At 52.1% G+C, this 18,516-nt stretch overlaps 1 protein-coding gene across 1 annotated transcript; it reads left to right on the plus strand.

Moving 5' to 3' along the window:
- Window positions 1-368: 368 nt before the first annotated feature.
- Window positions 369-16,031, plus strand: Cd5 (CD5 molecule). Its single transcript, XM_052760098.1, has 12 exons — window positions 369-452; window positions 2,415-2,453; window positions 2,844-2,934; window positions 6,040-6,399; window positions 6,797-6,859; window positions 7,323-7,664; window positions 10,846-11,133; window positions 12,092-12,217; window positions 12,806-12,859; window positions 13,824-13,943; window positions 14,545-14,636; window positions 15,583-16,031. Exons 1-11 carry the CDS (start codon window positions 369-371, stop codon window positions 14,631-14,633), a joined length of 1,656 nt encoding a protein of 551 aa, XP_052616058.1. The 3' UTR covers window positions 14,634-14,636; window positions 15,583-16,031.
- The last annotated feature ends 2,485 nt before the right edge of the window (window positions 16,032-18,516 follow it).

Genomic DNA, 18,516 nt, shown 5'->3' on the forward strand with positions numbered 1-18,516 from the left:
TGAGACGGAACTTCATCACTTTATAGGCGGAGTGAACTGAGCTCAGAGGGTCTCAGTGAGTTGCCAACATCACACAGCTGATTCAGTGCTGTGTCTATCCGCGACACATTTATTTTACCTTGACTGCTTGGAACATGCAGGAATTGATGTAAAATAGAGCACGGCACACAGCTTGGCCCAGTGAGAAGAGCACAGCCTCTTGGCCAGTAGCTGTATTCACCTCTTAGTTTCCTCTGTCAAACAGGGACCAGAGCAATAACATCTATCAAATGGCACAGTGGAGAGAATTGAGAGATTTCAGCTGAAAATTCCCAGAAGAGTGGGCAAGTGGGGGTGGCGGCAGCAGTGGTGGAGGCAATGTGATAACAATGGTGATGGTGATCATGGTGGAGATGCCCACAGTGAGGACAGTAGTGATAACGGTGACGCTGACAGAGATGGAGGTGGCGGTAGTGAGTTGGTGGTGATGGTAGTGGTAGCTGCACGACGATCGTGGTCATGGTAATAGCGATGGTGACGGAGAGGGAAGGGAAAACACGGTTCATGTGTGGGTCAAACAGAACGGGCCACACCCTGGGATGCACAGCCACCGTCTCTCAACAGATCGCTTTCCTTTCTAAATTTATTGTTATTTTTGGTGTGGGTGTGTGTGCCACAGAGGTGAGAAGACAGCTTTTGGGAATCAGTTCTCCTTCCACCTTATCGAGGCGACGTCTCTCATTTCTGCTGCTGCACCGTGAATTCCAGGCAAGCTGGACCTGGAGCTTCTGAGCGGTTCTGTCTCTGCCACTCTTGCCGTGGGAGTGCTGGGATTACAGATGAGCGCCAGCACATCAGACTTTCTGATGTAGGTTCTGGGATGGAACTCAGGTCACCAGGCTTGCATAGCAAACACTTTTACCCTGCTTTCATTTTCAGAATGACAGTTGGTGTCAATTGTTCAGTCTTCCCTAAGGACATTCTCTGAGCAGGACCAACGCTGTCTGTGTGGTGTCTACCCACAGGGCCTGGGATCGGCAAAACCATTCTCTGCCCCAGGGGTTTCTGAGTCTGGCTGCTCAAGGTCAGGAACTCAATCATGGTAGTCTCTGAATCCCCAAACTGGGCACCTTGGAGTGGCAAGTGAGTAGCTGAGAGCTAGCCAGAGGCAACCACAACCTAGACCCTGACTACCTCTAGCCAAGTGTCTGCTATTCATTATGAGTGCAACGGATTGAGAGCTCTGCGGTCTGCCTTCCATGCTTCCCGGGCAAGCCCTCTGAATCCTACTGGGAAAGCTCCCGCAGAAGCCTGTGGCCACACCTGCCCCACCCACACAGCAGTAACCCCGTTCATGAGCACCGAGCTGGGCTTGGGAGGCAGCAGGCTAGGCTCTTCACATAGAGAGGTCCCCTCCATCTCTCAGCATAACCCACTCTACACTGTGAATGGGGAAACTGAGGTTTAAAGGGTTAAGATAGAAGAACCTGCTTCCCGTGCCCACAGGCAGGAATAACAGAGCTGACCCGAAGACCCAGAGCCCTTCTAGGACTAAACATCAGCCCTGCGTCACACAGCAGCAAAGGGCAGATCTAAATGTCTCCTTCCCCATAGACACCACTTTTAGCACCTCAGCCCTCATGGTTTTGCCAAGTGAGTGGTCCTCTCATGGTGGCTTTCCCAGTCAGTCCCCACGGGGGGAACCAGAACCAGAAAGAAAGAGGACTGAGAGGGAGGTCAGGGGTGACAGGTGAAGAAGAGCAAAGGTTCCTGCCCCACATCTTCCTGAGGCCAAACTGGCTAGCCATGGTCCCCAGGGATCTGCCTGTCTCTAGCTCCCCAGAATTAGAATTAGGATTACAAGCACATGTGCAATGTCTGGTTTTTATACACGGGCTCTGGGACTGAACAAAAGTCCTTGTGCTTGCAAGACAAGCGCTTTACTGACTGGGCCTTCTCCTCAGCATCGTTGTCCTCCAAAGCAGTTCCCACCCTCCCAATGCCGGCATGTGGTGCCATCCTTTATTCTGTTCCATTTCCTTTTTAAGAAAAGGAATGCCTGCATTTCTATAAAGGGACAGACAGAGTGAGGCGTCCCTGTGGGCGATGGAGCTGGCGTGTATCTTGAATGTGATGGAGGTCATGCATGTGGTATGTGTTAACATTCACAGAACTGTGCACTAAAGAAAAATCAATTCTGCTTGTGTATCCATTGAGAAAATAAATTTTAGAAAGAGAGAGAATCGATGGCTGCGACCCACTAAATTGATTCCATATCCACCTCGGGTTCTAAGCTACAGCATGAAAATTGCTGCCCTGGAATCCCCTTGACGGTGGGGATGGGGGGGACAGTCAGCCAGGACCACTGCTGCCCCTTGGAGCAGAGGGAAAAGGGGGAAACTTCACGGTCTGACCCCCTTCTCTCCTTTCCACAGTTGCTTTCTGCCATGGACAGTCCCAAGGGAATGACTCAGGTAAGGAAGAGCGTGGGAAGGGAAGTGGGGCGGGGAGACAGCAGGCAGCAGCTTCGTGTGCTACGCGAGGACCTGCCTGTCAAAAAACTGCCTCCTCCATCAATGGGAACCCCACCTCCTGGAAACACAGAGACATCAGCATGCCAGCACATGTACAGGCGGCACCTCTCATGGCCATAAAGCACCACGTGAAAGCTAGCTAGCGTGCCCCCCGCCCCATTCTGTGGGCAGGAAAATACCCACCCACAAATGTACTTCACAAAGCCTTGCTTCCTCTCTGGTCCTCCGTGGTCATGGACACTTGCAGATAGGCTGTGGGAAAGGTTGTGTTAGGTTGCAAAGAGCCGAGTGTCTACACCTCAATCTTAGAAGCCACCGTTTCTCAATCAGGCAAAGGGTGGGCCCCACAGCATCTCCTACTGGAGACTGACAGTGGACACCGGCCTAGTGAAGGCCCTGAGAAGTCCCACAGTGAAGATGCGTGCTGATTTAGTTCTCCATGCTTGGTGTGAACCCCAGGGCCTTGTACATGCTATGCAAGTGCTCTACCAACGAACTATATTCCCAGCCCTAAACATCTTTTACATTGACAGTCTCCATATTCGTGTACCACAGTCCCGTCTCAACACTAACCAGGAGAACACTGTGCTGAATTTATCTGGAGAGAAATGACAGTCTTGTAAAGCTACCATGCTGCTTCAGGGGCCTTAGCAGGCCCTGGGTCAGGACTTGGGTCCTTGCATGATGCCCCGCATTCAGGCTCTAGCAAGTCACTCGCTGTCTGAAGTATCTGCAATAGTTAGATGTGGGACCAGTCCTCTGCACCCAGCTAGCCCGGGGACCTCAGTTAGCCACAGCCCTGCTCTCTCCATGGGCAGGAAAAGGCAGCCTGGCCAGTGGCTCTAAGCCAAGGAAGCCTTCGAGAATGCTTTTCATTTTTAGATGTGTTCCTGGATAAATAAGTGAATAATAAGTAATACATTTGCTCAGCTCAAGGCTTCCGACGACAAGATCTGCAGCTCCTCTGCCCTCCCTCCTTTCACCCAAGGAATGACTGTGCTTACTCCGTCTTACATATCCTCCCAGAGAGACAGGGACAGAGACTGAGAGAGACAGAGGACACAGAATCTGTGGCTTCAACCAAGTGAAGATCAAAAATGAAGACAGGATCTGGGGCGACGGCTCAGTGTGTAAAATGCTTACCTCACATTCATGAGGACCAGAGTGTGGTCCCCAGAACTAAAAAAAAAAAAAAAAAAAAAAAAATCCAGACATGGTGGCATGCCCTTGTAATCACAGCACTGTGGAGGGAGGCAGAGGCAGACATGCCCCTGAGACTCACTGGCCAGATTAGCCTGCTAAGCTCCTGGCCACTGGGAAACCAACCCTGTCTCAAAAAATGTGGACAGTGCCTGAGGACAAATGTCCAGAGTTGTTCTCTGGCACACACACAGAGTGAGGCCTATCTGTCCTGGACTCATACAGATACCTTTCTTGTCAATGTTCCCTAAAGAGTACAGAATTACAACCATTTACATAGTTTGCACTGTGTTAGGATTCTAAAAAGTCTAGAGATGATAGCATACAAAGGATGCGTGTAGGTCAGAGGCAGACACTCTGCCACTTTGTGTGTTGTTATAGCATTAAGGATGCAACTCAGGGCCTTGAGTATGTTAAACACATACTCAGCTGGGAGGGGTGGTGATGTTCACCTTTGATCCTAACACTCGGGAGGCAGAGGCAGGTGGATCTCTGAGTTTGAGGCCAGCCTGGTCTACAGAGCCAGTTCCAGGACAGCCAGAGCTACACAGAGAAACCCTATCAACAACAACAAAAATCCCAAACCAAACACACACTCCACCGCTGAGCTACACCTCCAGCCCCAGCCCCATCACCCTTTTGGGGGGGTTGGCTTGTTTGTTTGTTTGTTTGTTTGTTTGTTTGTTTGAGAGCTGTATGGCCCAGATTGGCCTCAAACTCACCAAAAATGACTTTGAACCCCTGATCCTCTGTCTTTCATCCTGGGCACTGGGATGACAGGCATGTGCCACCTTGCCTTGTTCTAGACCATTTTACATAAGGAACTTAAGTATCTGTGGATTCTAATACCCAAGGAGCAGTCCTAGAAGCACTTTCCATGGGTCCCCAGGGGCACCTCTAGATATCCTCTATTCCTCTCCCCATCATGGAGCTCTATGAAATAACAAAGCTGCAAGCCTGCCTGTAACCTAAGAATTTCACTGTAAGGTATTTACTCAAGAGAAATGGAAATACAAGCCCACATGCTGGCCTGCACATGTAAATTTATCAGCAGTTTGATTCATGGCTAGCAAAACAACCCACATGATATATAGAAAAGAAATGGGGAAAATTCACACAATGAAATATTATTCCAAAGTAAAAAAAAAAAAAAAAAAAAAGACATGAATTACTAATCTACACAGGAAACACATAAGCCTCAAATACACGTAGAGGGCAAAAGGCCATAGCAAATGATGCTCTGTGATTCGATTCAATTGTGTGGCCCTGTAGAACAGTCAGGACTAATCTTTCATGGCAGAAAGCAGGGCAGTCCTTGCCTGAGGCTGGAGCCAGGGAAATGAACTGGCTGCCGAGGAGTGAGCAGAAAGTGTCTAGATGATGGACAGACTCTGTATCTAGATCACAGAGCAGCTGTGTGCTTGTAGATATTTGTCAACTCCCACAGAACAGAACCCTTAAAATGAGTGTATTTCACTGCATGAAAATTGTGCCTCCATACAATTGATTTTTGATGTTTTGTTTTGTTGAGACAGGCTCTCCTATAACCCAGGCTGTCCTCAAATCAAACTCACTACGTAGCTAAGGATGACCTTGAACTCCTATTTCTCCTGCCTCCACCTGCCAAGTGCTGGGATTACAGACATGTACCACCACACCCAGCTAATACAATTGATTTTAAATGCTAAAACAGAAAGATCTTGGGAGAAAGAGTTGGGAAGATGGTTCAGTCCAGTAAAGTACTTGTGCACAAGGACCTGAGTTCAATCCCCAGAGCCCACATTAGAAAAAAAAACAAAAAACAAAAAAACAGGGCATGGTGGACACTTGTAATCCCTGTGCTAGGCAGGAAGAGATGGGCAAATTCCAAGGGCTTACTGGGCTTACTGGGCTTACTGGGCTTACTGGGCTTACTGGGCTTACTGGCCAGCAGGCCTAGATGAATTGGTAAGTCCAACTCCTAGTGAGAGAGACCATGTCTCAAAAAATCAAGATGGACAGCTAGCTCCTGAGGAATGACACTAAAAACTGACCTCTGACCCCTGACATAAGCCGCGCACGCACATAAGCGCGCATGCACACAAACACACACCACATATCAGGGTATACCTCAGGCCTATTGAAGCTGAATTTCCAAGATTGAGGGGATTGTGTTGGACAGAAAGTGCTGAGAACATTTTGTCCACAGCTCCAAGGTTCCCTCTAGCTCAGAACTCTGAGCCGCAGCGTAGGGCCAACAGAGCACCCTGCCTGAGTTTCTAGGAAGCCTCTGTGGTGTTCTAAAAGAGGGGAACTCAGAAGGGGAAGCAAGAGCTAAGCCCCTGAGGAAAGCTCTTCCTCCATCCCGACACCCCCCACTACCTCTTTAACTCCCCAGGTCTCCAGGTGACACTAAGTGGCTCCAACTCCAAATGTCAGGGTATGCTGGAGGTCCAGAGGGGCAACATGAGGAGCACTGTGTGCATTTCCAGTTGGAGCTGGAGCCAGGACAACCGGAGAATCCCCCAGGAGGCCTCTGCACTGTGCCAGCGGCTGGGATGTGGCGCTGTCTTGGTCCTCAACCATGTGTCTTCATGGAACACACCCCAGAATCAGGTCCTCTGCCATGGACCCCCATTGTCTTTCTCCAACTGCAGCAGCAAAAGTTCACCAGCCAGGTGCCCTCCACTGAGCCTGATCTGCCAAGGTGGGTGAAGCCGTGTGGGACCCTGGGCTGAGGCCTGGGAGGGTAAGGGATGAGAAGGGCTTCCCAGTTTACAGTGCCCTGACTGTAGACAGGAGAGGGCCCGGGTAAGGGGCGAGCCAAAAGGTGCTGCGTCTGGCTGGCAAGACTGAAAAGCAGGACCGGGCTCTGCCAAACGCCAACCTTGTCCTTTGGGCCTCCCTCTTCCTGTCTGTGATATGCAGGGCTGCCATCTCTCAGGGAGCCGAGAGGCAGGATGGGGGAGGGGGGACCAAGTCAGCTTGCCAGCAAGTGGCACTGAGGTCACAAGCCCCGTGTCTTCACATTGTCACCACCCCAGGTTCCCTCCTCCTTCTCTCTACTCCCCACTTCCCGCCCTTACCTGTGTGTTTCATTCCAGAGCCCCAGAAGACAACACCTCCACCCACAACTACCCCACCCACCACCACGCCAGAGCCCACAGGTAAGAGGGTTCTCAGGCAGGAGAGGGAAGGGACTGAACCAGACAATAAAGACCCAAGGACCAGCTGTGGCATAGCCATTGCACTCTTGAACTCACAGGAGCTGTGATTACCCGCCCAGGATTAGCTAGTCAACACTCCTTAATGGAGGGAGGTGGGACCCATGAACCTCGCCCCTCCCTGAGGAAGTATAAACAGTTAATGGTGTGTGGGGGGGCATTTTCTTCAGTGCTATGGCCACTGGTAAGGTGTGCATGTTCCTGTAAATAGCCCTAATTAAATTCTTTGAGTCACCCAAACAAACAGAAACCAAGAGGCCTAGTTACATGTGAATCCCAGTGGAAAAGATTCAGGTGTGTCCTATGCAATGTTTGGGACCCCCACCTCCCAAGCCTTCACATGTTGGTGCTGAGCAGCAAGGCATTCCGAAAGCCAAGCACACTCAGACATGCCTTCCCCTTCCAGCTCCTCCCAGATTGCAGCTGGTGCCAGGACACAGGGGCCTGAGGTGCGCGGGTGTGGTGGAATTCTACAATGGCAGCAGAGGTGGCACCGTCCTCTACAAGGCCAAGGACAGGCCCCTGGGCCTGGGGAACCTCATCTGCAATGCTCTGCAGTGTGGATCTTTCTTGGCACATCTGTTGGAGCCAGAGGCAGCAGGAACACCAGCTCCTGAAGAGCTGACGGACCCCAAACCCTTGCCAATCCGATGGGAGGCGCAGAACGCGAGCTGTGCCTCGATGCAGCAGTGCTTCCAGAAAACGACGCCCCAGGAGGGCGGCCAGGCGCTGTCGGTCATCTGCTCCGGTAAGCTGGAAACTGACCACACTCCATCAGGCCATCTGTTGCCTTGGAGTGGAGATGTGGGGTCGGTCCCCTATTCAGATGTCCAGATTTTATGAGAGGCCTGACAGGGATGAAAGAGACGTTGAGGCCTAGGCTCATGGCCTTCTCTAAACAGGACAAGTTAGATTAGGTGGTGCTCAGGTATTACAAAGCCACCCCTGCCAGCCCAAAGGAGCTACATTCTGGAGAAGTGCAGTCAGCTGGGATCCTAGCAGGAAGAGGAGACAAGGCTTTGAAACAAGGCCTGGGGACAACTGCAGAGGTGGCCTTTACCAACAGGGAGTTTTCAAATCACCAGAAAAGAGGCTGGAGGGACGGTAAGGCATGGGAGGTCCCTAAGGGCTAGCTCAGAGCACAGCTACAGAGGCAACCCCTGAAAGGACGCTCTTCTTGAGTCCTGAGCAGTGCTGGTGAGATGGCAGTGCCGGTGTAGTTAGAGAGACTGCAGTGCTGGTGTAGTTAGAGATGGCAGTGCTGGTGTAGTTAGAGAGACCGCAGTGCCGGTGTAGTTACAGAGACCGCAGTGCCGGTGTAGTTAGAGAGACTGCAGTGCTGGTGTAGTTAGAGAGACTGCAGTGCCGGTGTAGTTAGAGACTGCAGTGCCTGTGTAGTTAGAGAGACCACAGTGCCTGTGTAGTTAGAGAGACTGCAGTGCCGGTGTAGTTAGAGAATGCAATGCCGGTGTAGTTAGAGAGACTGCAGTGCCGGTGTAGTTAGAGAGACTGCAGTGCTGGTGTAGTTAGAGACTGCAGTGCCGGTGTAGTTAGAGAGACTGCAGTGCTGGTGTAGCTAGAGACCCTGCAGTGCCGGTGTAGTTAGAGACCGCAGTGCTGGTGTAGTTAGAGAGACTGCAGTGCCGGTGTAGTTAGAGAGACCGCAGTGCTGGTGTAGTTAGAGACCCTGCAGTGCCGGTGTAGTTAGAGAGACTGCAGTGCCGGTGTAGTTAGAGACCCTGCAGTGCTGGTGTAGTTAGAGACTGCAGTGCCGGTGTAGTTAGAGACTGCAGTGCCGGCGTAGTTAGAGACTGCAGTGCCGGTATAGTTAGAGACCGCAGTGCCGGTGTAGTTAGAGAGACCGCAGTGCCGGTGTAGTTAGAGAGACCGCAGTGCCGGTGTAGTTAGAGACTGCAGTGCCGGTGTAGTTAGAGACTGCAGTGCCGGTGTAGTTAGAGACTGCAGTGCCGGTGTAGTTAGAGACTGCAGTGCCGGTGTAGTTAGAGACTGCAGTGCCGGTGTAGTTAGAGACTGCAGTGCCGGTGTAGTTAGAGACTGCAGTGCCGGTGTAGTTAGAGACTGCAGTGCCGGTGTAGTTAGAGAGACCGCAGTGCCGGTGTAGTTAGACACTGCAGTGCCGGTGTAGTTAGAGAGACCGCAGTGCCGGTGTAGTTAGAGACTGCAGTGCCGGTGTAGTTAGAGACTGCAGTGCCGGTGTAGTTAGAGACTGCAGTGCCGGTGTAGTTAGAGACTGCAGTGCCGGCGTAGTTAGAGACTGCAGTGCCGGTGTAGTTAGAGAGACCGCAGTGCCGGTGTAGTTAGACACTGCAGTGCCGGTGTAGTTAGAGAGACCGCAGTGCCGGTGTAGTTAGAGACTGCAGTGCCGGTGTAGTTAGAGACTGCAGTGCCGGTGTAGTTAGAGACTGCAGTGCCGGTGTAGTTAGAGACTGCAGTGCTGGTGTAGTTAGAGAGACCACAGTGCCTGTGTAGTTAGAGACTGCAGTGCTGGTGTAGTTAGAGAGACTGCAGTGCCGGTGTAGTTAGAGACTGCAGTGCTGGTGTAGTTAGAGACCGCAGTGCTGGTGTAGTTAGAGACTGCAGTGCCGGTGTAGTTAGAGAGACTGCAGTGCTGGTGTAGTTAGAGAATGCAGTGCTTGTGTAGTTAGAGACCGCAGTGCCGGTGTAGTTAGAGAGACCAGCAGCGCCGGTGCAGTTGAAGTGGGAAGAGGGGGAAAGCTGAACCTGTGACACTCTAGGGCCCAAACCAGGACTGGGGACAGACTAGAAGAAACCACAGCCCAAAGCAAGACAGAGTAACTGCCCCTCCTGGGAAGGGGTGGGTCCATGTCGCCAGAAGTGCCCTGATGCATTCTGGATTTTGTTCCCACCAGACTACTTGGTGCTGGGCATCTTTCAGTTTTCATCCCCGCCTTAGGAGTGGGAACTACTGTTTCTCTCTTTTTCCATAGGGAAGGGCTCAAAAAAGCTCAGCTTCTTCCCGGTACCACAGAGCACTGAGATCTGCCCCCAAGCAGTGTCAATCCAGAGCCTATTTTCTAAGCCTGGTCTGTTCAAGGTGTGGTCCTAGACAGGCACCACCTATGTCACCTGGAGACAGCCTCACTCCTCCCCACACTCCCAACAAGAGCTGGTTTCAGCAGGTCCTCAGGATTCCTACCCAAATATAGGATGCATGGCTCTGGACAAGCAAGACAGCCTACTCCACTGGACACCTTATATAAATTGGTCCCCAAGGTTCTCTGGCCCAGATGAGAGGCCCATGGCTGGCTCCAGTCCCGCCTACCCCTCAGCTATGAACCCTCAAGCTCTCATGCAGGCTACAACCTGCAAAAGCCATGCCCAGGGTCTTGCTTTGAAGTTTCTTCTAAATAGAAGATTCACTAGGGCTTTGAAGGTGGGTGTTGCCATGGCAACTAGCCAAAGATGGTGCGCTCACTATTGACTTTAAATCAAGCGTAGCAGCTTCTGCCACAGATTCCCAAGCACCACCCTGATTAGCAGACATGAATACCTCTCTAGGCATCTGGCCTCATTGCCAAAAGCCTAACCTTACAGGGTTCAGGGCCCAGGCAGCAAAATTCCTGGGTTCTGTCCCACCTATGAAGTACACCAGCTCTTCCTGGTCCCTAGGTCTGTCTCTTCCTTCTAGAAAGCCCTCCCTCTTCCTAAGGAACAGCAAGAGGGTAAAAAGGCACAACCCCCTGTCAGCTCCTTTGCCACCGCTGTCCTGAGATAGCTGCCACTCACCACTTGCCCAGAAGCCCCAGGGACCAGAGCTTGCTCAGGGGAAGTGCTGAGAAGGACGTTAGAAGGGGCTCTTGAAAAGGACAGCATCTTCCCTGAAGTGCTCATCACTGTCAAGTTCCCCAGGCCAGGCCTGCCACCTCACCATCTCTTCCCCTCCGCAGATTTCCAGCCCAAGGTTCAGAGCCGCCTGGTGGGGGGCAGCGGCGTGTGTGAGGGCATCGCTGAGGTGCGCCAGGGATCACAATGGACTGCCCTGTGCGACAGTTCTGTGGCCAGGGGTCCGGCACGGTGGGAGGAGCTGTGTCAGGAGCAGCAATGTGGCGACCTCATCTCCTTCCATGCGCTGGATGCTGACAAGACCTCCCCGGGGCTCGTCTGTACCCAGGAGAAGCTGTCTCGGTGTTACCAGCTTCAGAAAAAAAAACCCTGCAAGAGGGTGTTCGTCACATGTGAGTTGACTGCAGCCCTCCGTGGGTGGAGAGCGGTTAGAAACTTTTCCTCTAGGACCTAGTCAGGGAACACATCTCTAAAGAACAGATCTGAAAGAGAGATAAAAAGCTCCTGGAAAGGGGACAGTAAATGGGGTTCTGGAAGCAAGAATCAGATAGCAATGATGAGTGGACCAGGCAAGGCCCAAATGGATCACTGTCAGGCCACTGGCAGATGCCAGAACTCTCCCTTCCCTTCTATCTCCTGCTCTCCAGGGTGCAAGCTAGAAAATCAGGGAGTGGATGGAACATGTTCACTACAGGAGTGTAATTGAATAATGGGTAAAAGAGAGACAGGTACATGGGTGGGTGACATAAATGGGGGAGTAGATGGGTGAGCAGATAGATGAGTGTATAAATGGATGGATAGGTCAGTGGATGGATGGACAAACAGGCAGACAGACAAATGAGCAGCTAGATGACTGCATAGGCACATGAATTGATGGGTCAGTGAATAGGCAGATGAATAGATGGATGATAGCTACATAAGCAGATGGGTGGGTAGGTGGGTGGATAGATGAAGGGATGAAGGGATGGATGGATGGATGGATGAAGGGATGGATGGATGGATGGATGGATGGATGGATGGATGGATGGATGATGGATGGTTGAGTAGATAGAAGGCTGGCTGGTTCTTGATATGTGGTCATGTATGGTCATCTTCCTGATGGTAGATAATGGGAAGTTGATTAGTCATAATAGTAAAGATAGAAAGCTAACAGTTGATAACAAGAGTGGCAAATAGTAGCTTGCTGATCACTGAAGGTAGTAAGTGGTAGACTCCTCGAGATGGCCAGAAAGACAGCCCCCCTCTGAACGCACTGGTGGGTCCATAGGAGGTACCAGGGGAATCCAGGCAGTTGCTGCCCTCTGGGTTGCTCCCCAGGGCTGAGGCTGATTTAAGACTTCCCTTGTCCAGGCCAAGACCCAAACCCAGCGGGCCTGGCCCCAGGCACTGTGGCCAGCATCATCCTGAGCCTTGTACTCCTGGTGGTGCTGCTGGTCATGTGCGGGCCTCTGATCTACAAGAAGCTGGTGAAGAAAGGTAGGCGCCAAACCCGAGCCTTCCTCCTTTACCACCCAGCTCCCCCGGCTGCCCACTGGCCCTTCTCTGCCTAAGTATCAGAAAGTCAGGACAAATTGTACCCTCTGATTGGCCCCCAGATTGGCAAAAGCCTCCTGCAGTTGATAAAGGCCGTGGCCACATGATATCAGCACAGTCTCTGATGTCACAAGATATAGCCCAAGTCCAGCTCCACAGCTACCAATGGCCTGACTGTGCTGCTGCCTTGATCTGAGCCTCAGTTTCCCCGTTTATTGAATGGACAGCTGCATACTTTATAAATGAAGGGGCTTGCCTCCCTGGCCTTGCAGACCTTAGAGAAATTATCCAAGGCAAACAAGGATGAAGGAGAAGAGAGGCAAGCAGGGTCCCTTTTGCCCTCCAAGGTATCAATTCTGGTTCTAAATAAACCCTGTGGTCATTTCTACGGGCACCCAATGGCTCCCATCTCCCTCCCTAGTCAGTTAGGAAGTGAGGCAGTGGTGGTCCCCAGCAGTCTTGCCTTCCTGTCCACAACCTCCCCTCCTCTACCATCATCTGGCCCTCATGAGCTTCCTGTCTGTTGCCCAGTCCGTCAGAAGAAGCAGCGTCAATGGATTGGTCCCACGGGAGTGAACCAGAGCAGTAAGTGTCCCCAGAGGTGGGTCTCCCTCAGCCCCAGGACTTAGGCCACAGAAGTCAAGGTCTCTGCTGAGCACAGCGAACCAGCAGCTGCCAGAGGACTCAGCTCTTCACCACATTTCACTATGGTGTGACTGTGGCCAACAGATGGACCCACACCAGAGAAGGCTGAGGCTTCTTCTAGGGGCAAGTGGTTCTGTACATTCTGCCTCTTGAGCCTCAGACACCATGGTATTTCTGCTCTCTTGCTTTGTGGTTGACTTAAGCAGAGGCCCCCACAGCCTTCACCCCTCCAGGTCAGCCTTCCCCAACTTGATGACTGACAGACGTTCATGGGGATTACTCATTCTGTGGTCAAAAGGGTCAAGCAAAGCTATGCAGTTCTTTAGTTCAGGACTTACAAGAACCTTTTGTATGGCTCCTCTTCAAAGTGGGAAGGCAGGACCAAGGACTAGCCAAGCTGATTTTAAGCACAGAACAACTTCCGAGTGCCGGTTTTAGAATACACCAATTCTGCCAGCCCCCCTCCCCGGCCCCGCCTTCATTCTCTCCTTCTAGCCATATTCAGAACTACACCAATAGAGGGAAGCGTGCACTCTATTCCTCTCCCCTTCCATGTCCAGGCCCAGATCTTTCTAGAAGGTTCTGTTTGGTTTATAGTACTATAAAGGCCTGCAGCTCCTGATGCACAGGAGTGCCTCTCCCTAGCGTCTGTGCGCCAGCTCCCTGCTAGGTAAAAGTGTGATGGCTGACTGAGCAACTGGAGGCCCCTCCTGACCTATCAGACTGCTCTGAAAGTCCAAGGCTGACCCTGCAGGCATGAATCTCCCCAGACAGAAAGGAAGGGGAGAAAAGCACTATCCCCTCCCATGACCTCACGGAGATAGGAAGCTAAGCTATGGCATCTTGCTCAGGAAGGACAGCACATCGATTCTAACAATGCCACTGGCCTCTTGTGCCTGTTCAGTGTCTTTCCATCGCAGCCACACGGCAACTGTCCGGTCCCAGGTTGAGAACCCAACAGCCTCTCATGTGGACAACGAATACAGCCAGGCTCCCAGGAGCTCCCACCTGTCTGCTTATCCAGGTGAGCTGGGGGGGGGGGGGCTGGGTGAGGGCTGGTGTGTGTGTGTGTGTGTGTGTGTGTGCGCGCGCGCGTGCTGAGTGCTAACCTTGAAGTTTTGTGCTTGTCCAAATAGGGAAAGGGAGGCTCCAGGGGGTGGGGGATGAAACCGCCTGCTTAACAGCTGGTCCCAGCAGGGCGGTGGCAGGAATACAGCCTTCCTAGGCCTCTGCTTTCCCTTGGAGACCTTGAAACATTAATCTAGAGAGAAGAATGCAGTTGGATGGATGCCATTAACCCCAGCCTTGCTGTGACCTAATGGGCCTGTTTGCCTGCAGGCCTTGAGGGGCTGGATGATAAATGAGCCCCTCGGTTCTCTCTGAGCCAGGACAGAGCCATTAAGTGGTCCACAGGAGCCTCCAATACTTGGCTTCTCACGGGCGGGCACTCACAATTAAGTCCCAGGGGGTCTGGAGTTTAGCATCATTAGCGAACACTTGGCCAGTCTGATCAAAACTGATACAGGGGTGTCTCCAATTCAGAGTCTCTGTGATCCTGCAACCTACTCAGCTCCTGGGGCCTTGTGTAGCCTCCAGGACTTCTTTAATCAATCTTTTCTCTCTAGCTCTGGAAGGGGCCCTACACAGGTCTTCCACCCAGCCCGACAACTCCTCCGATAGTGACTATGACCTGCACGTGGCACAGAGACTGTAAAAGGTGAGCCTGCCCCTGCCTGGTGTTTGGCACCCAGGACCTGCCCTCAGCCCTGGGGCCCCAGCCTCTCCACTGTCCATAAGGGACAACAGTGCCAAGCATCTTGTTTCCTATAAAGGGGAAGAGCCAGGTCTGTCACGCAGGCACTTAGGAGGCAGAGTCACAGGTCCGAGGTGAACCTAGTCTACATAACTAGTTCCAGGCCAGCCAGAGATGCATAGCAAGTCCCTGTCTCAAAAAACAAACAGACAACCCCAACCCCACTCCACCCCAGCTCACAATCTAGATGATGGAGCCACCTGGGCAAACGGCAGAAGAATCATTAATTCTAAAGCCATCCTGTAAAGTTACATCATGAAAAGCCACCAGAAGAGATCCCTGAGGAGGAGAGCGCTGCCAGCACAGTAGTGGCTTACAAGCAAGAGGACCTGGGTTCGACATCCTAAATCCATATTTTAGAAAAACAAAAGCAAAAAAAACCATCAACAACAACCACCACCACCACCAACAACAAAAAACCCAACTGGGTGTCATGGTATGCACTTTGTAATCCCAGCCGTGATGTGATGGGAGGCGGAGGCGGAGGCAGACAGCCCCTGCAAGTTTGCTGGCCAGCTAGCTTAGCCTGGGTGGCAGTTCCAGGCCAAATGGCTGACCCTGTCTCCATCAGAAAGTAGAAGGTGCCTCCAGAATGACACCTACGGCTGTCCTCTGAGCTCCGCATGCAAGTGCACACGCGCACTCCCATAACACATCACAAAGACCCCTAAGAGCTGGTGATAAATCACACCCTCCAGACCCACTACGCCTCTAGCAGGGAGAGAACTTCCAGGCACAGGGCAGCAGCTTCCCCAAACTGAGCCCAAAGCAAGGATACATGCCCCATGTCTCTGGTTCCCTTCCACAGTGCCAGTGTTTATGCTCTGACATGTGTCCTTTCATCTCACAGAATGTGGAACCAGCAACAAAAGGTCAAGTAGGTCCCCTCTGTCCTGAGGAACCATTGACCACTTGGAGTGCCACCCCTATTTCCACCTCAGCCAGAACTTGGACAGAGGCCAAGGTCCTTTGGAAAAGATCCTGGGCCCTGCAATGTCAGACCAGCTCCTATATCCCCCTCGGGCCGTGACAGCCTGGCTGCCTCCTCCAAGTGCCAACACTCAACAGAGCCTAGAAGCCACCAATCCTTCCAAGCAAAGACTCCAGTATCCAGAGGAGTGGCCATCCTTTGGGGAGCAGTGACCAGTGGAGTCGGCTTTCTCCTCGGACTCCGACGCCATGAAAGAATGACGGACGAGGCAGTGCACACCTGCGTGGGAGTTTATTTCTCAAGTGTAATTTTAATATATTCTTTGTAAATAATGTTTTTTTCTACTTCCCAAGAACTTGAGTACTACAGTATTGTGTCCAGGGCTCCACCCTCCAGATCCTTCTGATGAGGGACCTGCTGAGTCCTGTGTAGCCACCAGTCACAGGCTGCACACCTGAGCCAAAGAGAGGCTGGTTTTCCCTGCCTTCCACTTTCTCCATCCCTCACCCAAAGATGCCTTCCCCTCCAGAGCGCAAGGCTTGCTGGCCAGCAAGAGCACTGGTACCCTGCACCCGCCCCCCAGCCCAGCAGAAAGGGACACCCAGCCAATCCTCACCTGTTAGGCTTTTTATTCCTCACAAGGTTAGAAATCCCCAGCTCAGATATTTTCAGCTAACCTTCAAACCGAGGAGTTGGAGAACAGGGCTGGTATGTTCCTAGGGTTTAAATAATTCCCTTCAACAGTTTCCTCTGTTCTTCAGATCTGAGACCATCTAGAGTCTCCCTGACTACAGGCAAGGGGAAGGCATCTACCAGGAGGCCCCAGGTCTAACCCAGGGATAGGTTGTGCCTTGGTCATGAAGCCTTCAGGCACACAGGTATCAGTGATCCATCCACAGCAGCCAATTCTGGGAAAGCAAAGAGGAGTCACTATAATAAGTGGGAGGCGGACCAGGGAGCTATAGGCACCATCATTTAGAAAAGTCTGCTCAGTACTCTGCCCTTCCTACAACACCCACTGCCCACCCAGGCTTCAGTTCTTTTCATTTTTAGTTATGTGTAGATAGGCACGTCTTTGTGTGGAAATGTACAAGGTCAGATCCCCTGAAACTGGACAGTCACCAGTATGAATACTGGGAACTGAACTCTGGTCATCTGCAAGAACAGTGTTCACTATTAATCCCCGAGTCATCTCCCAAGCCCCAGGCCTGTTCTAACAGTCCAGTCACATATCTGCCACTCACCATGCTAGGAACCCAGAAACAGGGACTACTACCTATCTGCTCAGACCTACTGGGATGAGGGGCCCCATCAAAGAGAGCTAAGAGGGTATTACTAGAAAGAAGGGGGATCCAAGGCAGCCATTATCTCCCATAGGTGCCTTTCTTGTAAGAGCTCTTTAGATTGCCTACCAGTGGCTTCAAAGCTTCCACAGCCTATTTTGTAGGAAAACACACACCCAGAAAGTTTAGTGAAAAGGAATCTTTAGAAGACTGTTTAGGAGCTGAGGAGATGGTTCAGTCAGCAGAATGCGTGTCGTGCAATCACGAGGACCTGGCTTCAGACCCCTAGCACCCACGTAAAAAGCTGGGCACAGCGCGGCGAGCACCTGAAGTCCCAGCACTGGGGAGGCAGGAACAGGCAGACCCCTAGAGCTCCCTGGCTGCCTGGCCTACCTCAGTCAGTGAGCTCAGGTGCCGTGAGAGGCCCTGTCTCAAAAAAGGTGGAGAATGACTGAAGAAGAACTGTCAACCTCTGTCCTCCATACAGGGACACACATAAAACTCTCAAGCTGGTGGGCCTGGGTGGTATGTCCCAACAAGACCTGCTTGGTCACACAGCCCAGTAGGAACAATATCATTCCTTGTGGCTCTTGTCAAGTTCTAGGCTCAGCTGGAGGATCTGACTCCCAGGCTCCCAGGCCAGCACTGCTCCTCCACTGGAAAATGCATGGCAAGCATCTCCGTCAGCCACCAAGGTTGTCCTGTTGTGACCTGGGCTGCCTTAGGGAGTGTCCATTCTACATCACAGCCCACTGGAACAGAGTAGGATCTGACCCCCCCACTCCTAGGTCCCCTACCTTCCTGCCCATCTCCTAACCGTTACTGGACAACCTCTGAAGGCCCCTGTGTACAAGCGAATTCCAGCACATTCTCCTCACAGCAGCTCAAAAAAGCTGAAAGCCAAACAGGAAGCTCCCTTAGACGACCAGGCAGCAATCCCTGCCTCAGAGCTAGGGCGTCTCAAAGCTCTCCCCAGGCAGTGAGGGGGTCTCTACATCAGGTCTCTTCCAGCCCCATTCTATGCTCAGAGCCCGTCACTGTTGGAAGCACAGCAAGAGGCCTGGGTGATGTGGTAAATATCTCACAGGAGGTAGGGAGGGCCTGTGACAGTGTGTGATGCATCTCAGCTCTGCAGCCGGAAGGAAGGGAAGAGAGCCAGGGTGCCTCATGCAGTGACCAGACCACGTGCCTCTCCAAGTCCTTTCTTAGAAAAGTTGGCCCTGCCCCCACCCCCACCCCAGCTGCCACCACTCTCGTATAACCCCAGGCAGGCGACTTAACTGCTGTAGTGAGAGCTACAACTCATTCCCAAAGAGCTGTCACCATTATCTGGCTCCAACATCTTGTGCGCCCAGCCCCGGGCTCCTACCAGGCAACTCAAGTACAGCTGGGAGTGACAGGCAATAAATCAAACTGAAGTTGGGGACTCTCGTATGTCCTGGGGACTTCTAGCACCACAAAGGCATGGTGCAGGAACCCTGCAGCCCTGGGGCTGTGTAGATCTAAACCCAAGTCCCATCTCCATGTGCAACCTGGCACTGCACCACTTCCAAGGTCTCCCTCCTTTTAA

Source organism: Peromyscus californicus, unplaced genomic scaffold (assembly GCF_007827085.1).
Source record: "Peromyscus californicus insignis strain IS unplaced genomic scaffold, ASM782708v3 Scaffold_4__1_contigs__length_199733344, whole genome shotgun sequence".
In the NCBI taxonomy this organism is placed as follows: domain Eukaryota; kingdom Metazoa; phylum Chordata; class Mammalia; order Rodentia; family Cricetidae; genus Peromyscus; species Peromyscus californicus.